The 10,654-nt window shown below is 37.7% G+C and overlaps 1 protein-coding gene across 1 annotated transcript; it reads left to right on the top strand.

The window, feature by feature from the left end:
* Nucleotides 1-226: 226 nt before the first annotated feature.
* On the top strand, nucleotides 227-8,258 carry c10h5orf15 (chromosome 10 C5orf15 homolog). Its single transcript, XM_084940730.1, has 3 exons — nucleotides 227-383; nucleotides 4,204-4,910; nucleotides 6,478-8,258. The coding sequence occupies exons 1-3, from the start codon at nucleotides 260-262 to the stop codon at nucleotides 6,610-6,612; spliced, it is 966 nt and encodes a 321-aa protein (XP_084796856.1). The 5' UTR covers nucleotides 227-259; the 3' UTR covers nucleotides 6,613-8,258.
* The last annotated feature ends 2,396 nt before the right edge of the window (nucleotides 8,259-10,654 follow it).

Below are 10,654 nucleotides of genomic sequence, written 5' to 3'. Positions count from 1 at the left end.
ACTACATTCTGACCTATATTTAGCGAGGTAAATGACCCTTTATCAGTGAATGGAGAAAGTATGGGAACTCTTACTATTAGCAGCAAATTACATATGTTTGATATAAGTTACAGGGTAACATAACATTAGACGGACTAATATTCATAGACTAAGCTCACTTCACTTCAAACTTCACCGCTCACAACTGATTCGTACACTCACACCGCCCACAGACTGTGTACGTCCGCACTCAGCCACGCCCCTTCACTCACGCACCAACATGGCGACATGCGGAAATATGTGGCGAAGCAGAAGAATTATTTTTGATCTTTTTCTGACTATTGTTCTCCAGCTCTTGATGAGCAGCTGCCTGTCGGCTCCTTTGCATGGAAATGAAACACAAGGTATGTCGTACTTGTTTGAAGTATCTGAGATGAAGTTTCCTTTAAACTTAGCCACAGGGTTTACCCCTGCTCTAGCTAGTTGGCTAGCCCGTCATGCTAGTATCCGCCGTGTCAGGGGAAAAAATAAGGCAGGTAACAGGCTTTCTCTGTTTCGGAAAAGTGACTTAGTAGTATTTTAAAACTCTCGCCTTTACCCTGGCACTGAAATGCGATTCGGCAAAAAATGATTTCTAGTTAAAATATGTTATACGTTGAAGACAGTGCTAATATTTCTTTCAAATAAAATTAAGCGTTTCAACGTTAAGCTGCAAACATAAATTCATAACATTAGCTTTGCTTAAGTTTCACTCACAGTGCGTCAGAGAGTCTTTTGACAGTTTTGCGGCCATAACAAAGTTATTGAAACCATCAACAGGAAGTCATATTTTCCTTTATCTCCAACCTCTACCACATTTCAACTACTGTATGTTTATAATGGATCTGTATTGTTCAGTTTTACCTAGTTAAATATCTGTTTACCTCATAATATAAGACAAGATTGTATTGTTTTTAAAGCCTCTATCAATAGATGCTCTTCTGAGGGTTAATGAGTTATGGCGGTCAGATAAACTGACATGTTCCAGATGTACCACCATATATCTACACTGATTATTAACCCTCTGTCAGTGAGTCATTAAGAAAACCTCCTGACGTAAGTAAAGGGTGTAATATTTCAGTCAGTGGCAGGTATTGTTGTTGTTGTCAATTTGAATTGTTTAACATTTCATCCTGTTTTAAATGAAGTTGCATATTTAGCCGAAATAATCTAAAAACATCTCTGTGGGTTTTAGGGTTTGTGCTATGTCACTGGAAAACAGGATGTTAAAGAAAAAAAATTGTAGAGAGGGAGGATGACTTCTGTTTGATTAACCTGCTAAATATTTACTTGCTTTAAATTGAAACACTGTACGTCTGTCACATGGTTTTAATGCAAATTCATCTGGAACAGGATGCCACATTATCTTTTTTTTAATTATAAAAATGCTTAATTATAAATATTAAGTCATTTGTCAACTGCTTAAAAGCTAAAGTTATATCACAGTGTTAATGCAACAAAGCTTTCCTGTTCAGAGATTATATGGGCCAAGGCCCTTGTATATGAATAGACCCTTTCTTCACTTGGGGATGGCTTACTCAGTGCCTCAAGTCCCCAGTGTTCTCCTCCTGTCACTTGCTAAGCAACGCCTCCCAGTCCCAGAGGATGAAATAAAGTCGACACTTGTTGGGTGAATGGTGTCACTGAAAGAGGAAGGCTGGCTGATTGCAACAGATTCTTGACAATTTAAATACTTTAAAAAAAAGAAAAAGGAAAAAATGCTCAGTTCAAAACATGTCCCTTTTTCTGCAATGCTAAATAAATAAAGGTCTTTCAGTTTAAGAGTGATGATGTTTTTATACTGATTATACTGTTATACATGTTAATCTAATCACTTTTCATTTTTATTAGTTGGATGGCAACAATCCCAGTATATGTTATTGTGGTCAGCCATTATTGTTATTATTATTATTCATCATAGTGTGGCTGCCGCCCTCTGTGGCACGAGCAGCTTGTTTCAGAAATATTCCACCTTTTCTGTTGGTAGAGTCACATTAACTTTGAATGGAGAGACCAGCCTTTCTTACTTTTTTTTGCTGTGACTCTCCTTCCTTTGGGCCAATTTTCTCCCAAAATGTTTGTCCTACAGACACCGTTGTCACACCAAATTGACCAGGACAACTGTGCCTACAAAACTAACATATTTTTGTCGCTGCACCTTCAATGGTTTTGCAGTTATTTTCAAAAATGTCACAAAAAATCTTTTAAATCTCTCCCCATTCGTGTGTATTAGAGAACTAGAGGAAGACAGGCAGAAAACCTAGACTGAAAAATATCTCTTTAATCTCCAGCTGTAACCACAATTTTCACCCTACAGCCATCATTTTACCCTCAAAATGTAGCCACGCTTGCCTTTTTTCACACGAGCCCTTACTCGAAGCCCAGAGATGTGTCATTTTTGAACTGGAGCCATTTGTTTCAGAGAAATGCCATCATGAGCTCCCATTGACTCCCTATTTAATTTTTGCAACCAGTTTTGGAGAGAAAGGAGGGTGTCAGCATTAGTTTGTCTTTTTTTAGGATGGAAGGTGTATGTCAGAGGCTAGATTTGGGAAAATCAGTACAGGTGTTACAATAAAAATTTAACTTTTTGAAATAAGCTGACTCAAAGTCTTGTTAACATCACGAATCTCACACATTCATCAGTGCTTCATCAGGCAAGTTGTAATAAAATCTTTACCAAACTAATAGGTATTAAAACTAAGGCTGCAATGATTCATCGAGTAACATGAATAGCTCAATGATTTTGCTTCAACGGTTCATTTAATGCATGGCTTTTGTCACTTAGTTGGCAGCACGTAAATGTGAGCATTTCACACACATTTGTAACTTTAAATAGACCTGCAAAAGAAATGCATTTAGGAGCATGTGTGTCGATAAAAAGTATTCCAACATTAACCCACACAGCCTCTAGTTTTAAAACAAAAAAAGACAACAGCATCAGTTACACTATGATGATCTAATAGTTTAATGTTGAGCCAGACTCTACAAACACAGCAAAGAGACTGAGCTGTTAACCAGACGGTGAGCTCAGGTGGAGTGAAGGAAAATGTTTTTCTAGCCTTCAAAACAGCACCACCTGTTACTGTGATCACCAGTAAAACCCTTAATTGGGAAAAAGCTGGTGGGAGTCCTTCATCAAACCACCTGATCAACAGATTCCAATGTGAAGAAAAGAGAACTTTGGCATTATTTTGACAGATTTAAAGTGAAATAATATGCAATATTTCTATTCATGATATTCTATGAATATTTACAAATATGAAAATAAAAGCTTTGCTTTTGCAGGCCAATAAAAATGTACATGGGCCACTAAAATTCTGAGCTGCTGATCTGGTCTGTTCAGTAGCACAAAATTTTGCAGTGGGATGCACAGGGGAAGCTATAGAATGCCGATAAGCTCGCTTCTCTTCATTGCAGCCAGCACATTCTTCTTTAATAACTTATGGACGCACAAACTGACTCACTGACTAGCACACTTAGACATGCAGACACATAAAAACACATACACATGAGCACACACCAACTATGTCATTCAGGAGATACAAACACCCACGTCCAGCCGTCTGCCATGACCGGTGAGGGGTGGGAGATAGGATAAAAAAGTTCACAAAATCTTTAGAATTTTTTTTTCTTTATTATCTGAAGTTTTTATATTTCACTGACTAAAACATTTTTTTTCACAACTAGTTTTAATTTCCAGTTTGGAACACAGATAACTAAAACTAAAGTTTTTATAGTTTTCAGTTCAAGGAAAAAAGCTGTCTCAAAATGAAACCTTTCATTGATAAAGCTAGTTTGCAGTGAAGGTTGTACGTTTCCACACAAACAAGCTGCTGCTTAGTACAAATGTCCCCTTATGAGCTTCTCTGTGGCAGCTCAAGGACTTCCATATGTGGCAGTCTCACTTGAGGTGTAGTAGTGTGACATGATTGAAATTCATGTAGGAGCACCAACTGTCACAATTTAATGTTCATTTTCAATATTTTTTTTCCTTTTTAAATATTTTGTGATTGAGACATATGTCTTCGTAATAAGAGATAAAAAGTGTAGTTGTGAAACTGGTTGGCAAATGCTAAGAAAACAAAGTTCTAGTTTTCTAGGTTTTTGATGGGCAATAAATATTTTGGTTAATGAAAATGTTTTATGTTTTATGTTGCGTTGTTATTTCCTTTGATCCAACAGTGCCCCCAAACAGCACAGAAACTCAACCTCAAAATCTTACTTTGACCACTGTGAACAAAGAAGCAACGGTGATACAGTCTGCACCAACTGATCAGAATCCAGCAGCTGCAGTTGTTTCCAAGGGTCCTGTAAAAAGTGATGGCAACAGCTCCACCACAGCAAAGCCAAAAGTTCGTGAAGAAAGCGACATCAAAACTCAGACTGTTCCAAAACCAAAAACAGGTGAGACTGTTGTGTTCGATAGCTCTGATAAGCTAAATGACGGCACCAAGAACACACCTGCTACTGCTGAAGCAACAGCAGCAGCTCCTGAAGCAGACATTAAGTCTGATCCAGAAACTGCCAACGCCACGATCGAAACTAATGAACCAACAAAATCTGCAACGGACGAGCCGGATGAGTTCAAACCTCAAGACAAACCAACCCCAACTACAGACCAGGACAGTGATCAAGACCTGCACATGGGCACTGATGTTAATGACATTGATGAAGATGAGGATGATGATGACTACAGATATGCTGAAAACACTGAATTTAATGAAAAGCAAGATAAGACCAGGGAGCAGCCTGATGAGATTGGTGTGACTCAATATAAGGAACAACACAGCTACAACACAGAGGATGAAGACTCCCACTTCTTCTTTCATCTGGTCATACTGGCTTTCCTGGTGGCCATCGTCTATATCACATACCACAACAAGAGGAAGGTGAGTGTCGGCCCGACAAAAGCTATCCGACAGCAGGTTGTAGAGGTCAAACAGACGTAGGAGTCTCTGATACAGGCTGCACAGCACAGGAATCACTTCTTCATCCAGATCAAATAGCTGAGGAAAAGCCAAATGTGTTCTGCAGACATCTAACTTGATGCAGAAACTTCTGTGTGTAATTTGTAGTTATTTTTTTTCTTATTTATGTAGTAAAATTTGTATTTCTATAAGGAAGTTAAGGAAGTAGCTTTTACTGAATAATTATGTTAACATCTTAGGTCATGCTGCTTTTTTGCCATATATTGTTTTAAGTTGAATTGATGTATTTTGTCACCTAAAAACTGATGTCTCCAGCTGTTTTTAATGTTTTTAACCTATTATAGGTGGAATAGTTGATTAATTGAGAATCAGTGGAATAATGAAACATAGCCATAGAAATTAAAAGGTAAAATTTAACACGATCTGTGGCTTGAAGGCCTTATTGTGTTAACAAAGGAAGCATGAATACTTGAGATTGCTAACTTCTACTAATTTGGATTGTCAGTTAATTAGACTCAATAATTAGAAGTGGCAAAGTGTTAAATAAATTAAAATGAACCAAGTAAAACTACTTTGAGATAATAAAACAACATCAGCTTAATTTCGCTATTCGTATTGTAGAATATACCATGATCATACACTGATCAGGCGTAACGGTATGATCACCTGCCTAATATTGTGTTGGTCCGTCCTTTCCCGCCCAAAGAGCCCTGATCCATCTCTGCTAGATCCTTGAATGGATTCACTGAGTTTTAATATCACTCTGGGTTCTTAGCTAGCTTAGCGTTGGCATGTTTGCAAAGAGCCAAAGATATAATAGCAGCATAACATAGTTGTTTCTTTTCCAGACCCAGTTTGCGCTTAACCATCGCACTCTCGCCCTTTGTCAAACAAAAATAAAAGTAATGTTCGTATTCACATTGCAGACTGTGTCACTATTTTCCTCCTCTGGCATATGAACTGAAATACAAACTGAAATCAGCTGATTGTAGCACGAGTGCAAATGAACCCATAAGCAGGACTGATAGGCAAGCAGACTAACAACTCAAAGGAAATGAACTGGGAACTGGTTCTCGATTCCCATCCGTAGACCAGGTCACCTTCGTCCATTGCTCCCTGGTTCTGACGCTCACTTTGTTGGTGCTTTCTTCCATCACAATTTGCCACTTGTCAAACTGTTTAAATCTTTATGCTTGCCCATTTTGTTTCGCTGCATGTGGCACATCATCTATTAGGACAAAATGTTCGCTCACTCCCTGATACATCCCACCCACTAACAGAAGCCATGGTGAAGAGATAATCAGTGTTATTTACTTCTGTTGCCAGTGGTCATGATGTTATGCCTGACTGGTATAAGTAGCAGATTTATCTTCTCCCATATAAACTCAGATTTTATTTCTGAAAGGCTTCAATCCAGTCTTTATGCAAACCTTTATGGTGACTGAGGTGCCCTGAGGCAACTATTGTTGCCACGTGGCGCTAAATAAATACAATTGAATTGATTTGCTTTTTCTCCTGCTCTTTTCAGATCTACCTCCTGGTACAGAGCCGGCGCTGGAAGGAGGGTCTGTGTTCCCGCAACACTGTGGACTATCACCGCTTGGACCAGAATGTCAATGAGGCCATGCCGTCCCTCAAGATGACCCGAGACTACATTTTTTAATCTAGAGGAACAATATAGCCGGCTTACGCAGAGCCAGTTCCTGGTCATATATAGATAAGATGCTGTGCGTTGTTATGGAGCTTGATTGATGCTTTGTCTTGCTTTATAGGCCAATAAGAAATCAGGGGATATTGTAGTTGGGGAATTTTTTTTTAATGGCCCTTTTTGGTTGTCTGAAGAGATAATCCTATTAATATATTCTTATTTGTTATATTTTTAATTGTTATTGCCATTAAGTTAATAATTTTGGATTTCTTAGGGGCTTCTTTATTTTATTTTTAAAGTTTTTTTTAGTATTGTTTCAGCCTTACAGTTCCTTTATACCCATCTGTTGCATATTGTCTTAATATTTCTAACACTTTGCTTAAGAGTTGCAAAAATTACATGTTAATTGAACTTTTAGGCTGTAATGTGATCGTGAACTAATAGAAGAGTTGAGTATGTACTCTGAAATTAGGAATGAACACCTAAGTAATTGCTGTGGAAAGCATGACTACCTTTCATATTTCAAAAGTATGCAAAAAAGTGCAATGAAGCAGAAACTGTTAATCAAATGTTCCTATATATTAAGTTATTCCCTAAAAAACAAAACAAAAACAGAAAAGCCCTTCTACTCTTTTAAATTGTCTCGGTTTGACATAATGGGGCAGCTGAATTAAAGATATCCATTCCAATATATGTATTATTTCATATAGAAATAATCAGATAACATGTTTAGTTATTTTTTTCGCATATAGATAGAGAAATACAACTTTCATTGGACCCTGAAAATGAGCTTTTTACAATCACTTTATTGCCAATGTTTCTGCTTACACTATAGATGAAAAGTAGTGGCAGTTTTATTACTTTTCATTAATTTTTGGCCATCTTGGCTACACATTAAGCATTAAGTTAAGGAGCGATGGGCGGGGCTACTCTTCAGGTGAAAGATAATGCCATGTGTTTAAGCCATTTAAATGATGATGGATGTGTGTATCGTGCAGATGATAAGGTACTAATGTATAAGAAAGAAATGTCTATTGCCAGAATTCTTCTTTTTTCTTGATCACTTTATATTTAACTTGTCTTAATAACATGCCTGATTTACTCCTACTGCCCAGATTTTGCTATGTGGAAATCTTGGTGCTGGCCCTCTTTGTTTTATGACTTCGGTGAAGTCTGTCAAAAAAACCATCTTCACTGTGGCCAGTTGTAAAGACAATGTTTCCTCATGTCCATGCAGAACTTTTCACTTTTCCTTGTCTCCTGTCAGGGTATTTTGGTGGAATTAAGTTAATCAGAAATTCTGCACCCTCTCTATGACCTGTTCACAAAAGCAAAAACACAACTTGTTATTTTTTCTCTTTCCTACGCGTCGCAGCCACGTTTTTCTGTCTGTCGTTGTCTCATGCCTTCAAATGAAATGCCACGACTGCCACTTGAGTCTGCAAATGTATCAATCTCGCGACGCCTTCTGTCAGTTGTTTTCAGCTGGTTTTGTGAATATACAAGCGAGACGGTGGATATATATAGATTTGCACTGTGCCGTTCAGGTATGCTAGCTAGAATATGAAGGGATGAAGGATCAACGCTGATCTCGCAATCAACAGTAGAAACGGTACAATCTTTCTTGCTTTTTTTGGTCAATAAAGCACAAATTGCGTAAATCCTTCCTTTGTAATTTTTCTGGCTCATGTTTCATTTAATCCTCTGTTCATCCTCTGACATATTTTTGATAAGGAAAAGTTTTAATTTAGTATTCTTGTGTGATCTGCCTTTTTATGTGGCAAATGCCCTTTTTAACTATCGTGGCATCGCTAAGAGGAGAGGATACTTTGATCTCTTTTGATCCTAATAGGCTTACGCGTTGTATCTTTTGATAATTAAAAGTCATAGACTGAGCTGATATTGTTGCAGTTAAAAAGTTATTTTGCTAAACAGGAAAGTGTTAATAAAAGAAATAACCAAAAAGAAAAAATAAAACACCGTAAAAACCACTGCACTGTTGTACAAAAGCAGACTCTGTAGCTCAGCTGCTAATTTGACCACAAGGAGGCAGTATGCACACAAATAATTGAAGGAGAAGAAATTTTGCTGGAAATGTGTTCTTCACTTGTCAGATTTTCTGCTCTTTCCCTCACCAAGTTAAATTTTGGTGCCTGAGCAAATAAAAGTGCAATTTCATAATTTGATTTCCCTGTCATTGTGACACAGGTAACCTATTCATATCACTAAAGAGAACATGAGCAGAAAAGTTCCCAGATTCTTGCAGAAAGGAGATAAAGTGAGCATCTGCATCACTAATGTGCAGAAAATACCACTAAGAGGGGGAAAAGTGAAGAATTTATTGTGGCATGTCTATTTTTTAAAGTCGGTAAACGGTGCACAGTGACAGGACAGATGGAAAGCAAAGTTAGATGTCCATGTCTTTGAGTGAATGTCTTTGATTAATGTCTGCCACAGTCTGTTCCCACAGCCGTAATGCTCCTCAAGTGTTACAGATATGCACTGAAACATATTTCTTGGTCAGAAACAACAAATTTAACATCCAGCTGTAGTTTGTAAGGCAGAACTACACAAAGGAAACAACACTCTTAACAAAATAAAGTACAATGAGCAAAAGTCTTGTCACTAGGGTGGTACTGTCTAAGGTACCTTTGTGGTTTGTGTGCACCTTAAAGACACGACTTAAACCTCCAGCCTGGAATCATCAGTTAACCTATTTAGTTATCTATCCATCTGTCTGTCTGTCTGATAGACAGATAGATAGATAGATAGATAGTTGGTTAAAGGCTGGATTAATAAAATCTGTGTCAGGTGTTAGGAAACCAAGACACAATGATGAGAAATGGGCTACTTAAGGAATAATTGGACAAGGGATGAGAACACAAGCAGTTCCAGCAGAAGGTGTTACAACAAGAGGATGTGGGACCTATGGAATCTTCGACAACCAACATCAAGACAAACTGCAAAACAACTAGTAGCTTCTGTGTTCCAGCATCCAGAAGAAGCAGTTGTGATCACTGAGATACGTGTCCAGTCCAGTCTTGGTCAGCTGCTTGAAGACGTATATCAGAGAGATAGAAGCCAGTGGAATAAATCAGCTGTTCTTAACTGAATCATCCAGGATTAAAAGTGAAGAAAAAATAGGTTAATCTCTAAATTAGCACGATGATAGGGTTGAATAGTTACATCATACTATTAGTTAATTAGTTAATGTTTGAGCCCTTTGTTCCCTTTTTAAAGACACTGAACTCATGCGTGCATCATAGCAACCTTTGCTGCATAAAAGCATCATTCAGGTGCCTGAAATGTAAAACCTGAAGATGGAAAAAAAGAAAAGCAGGAAGTGATGGTTGCTGGTTGCATGTCATCAGCAGATAAGATAACCAGGCTTTGTGGATATTTGTTTGATGTTATGCTGGGTGTATTTATCTGAGAGACAGCAGCAAATGAAATTCACCAGCCAGAAAATCTAAAACTACTTTTGATCACTGAAGAGTGAACATCTTGACAAAGGTTATTGATTTTTTTTTTTTTTTTTTATTAAACATTGAGTGGCTTCCTTGATTGGTTCCAGTCTCTAAAGATACAGTACTGTGCAAAGTATTGAACCACCCCGATTTCTTTGTATTTTTCTTCCAAGGCCAAGGTTTTTCTCTGGACATCGACTGCTTATTGGCTCATTTCAGTCCAGTCCTTGTACCTCACCACTTTCACAAGACCGTTTTTTGTTTTGTTTTGTCACTTATCACTGACCGTGACTCATTCAAGCATAGGTACGTAATTCCAGCGATGAAGCAGTGTTTTATCTACATGTAACTTAGCAAAGAAACTATTTTAACTTGTATCTGTAGGCAGTTTTTTTTTTACCAGCAGTATGTCACATAAACATGTCATTTTTTCCCATTTCCTTTGTCTGAATCTATGAAAAATGGCAAAGACAGCACAAACATAAAATGTTTAAACCAACAAGATGATTCCAAAGAGGTTGCTGAAGGCTTGTCATGGTGTGCAGTGCATCCTTAAAGTAAACTACACAAGACCAGGACAGAAGAAGTGG

This window comes from Perissodus microlepis, chromosome 10, assembly GCF_051167445.1.
Source record: "Perissodus microlepis isolate ML-2025 ecotype Zambia chromosome 10, ASM5116744v1, whole genome shotgun sequence".
NCBI classification, from domain to species: Eukaryota; Metazoa; Chordata; class Actinopteri; order Cichliformes; family Cichlidae; genus Perissodus; species Perissodus microlepis.
The sequence above is the reverse complement of the archived record's forward strand: the minus strand, read 5'-3'. Positions and strand labels throughout refer to the sequence as shown.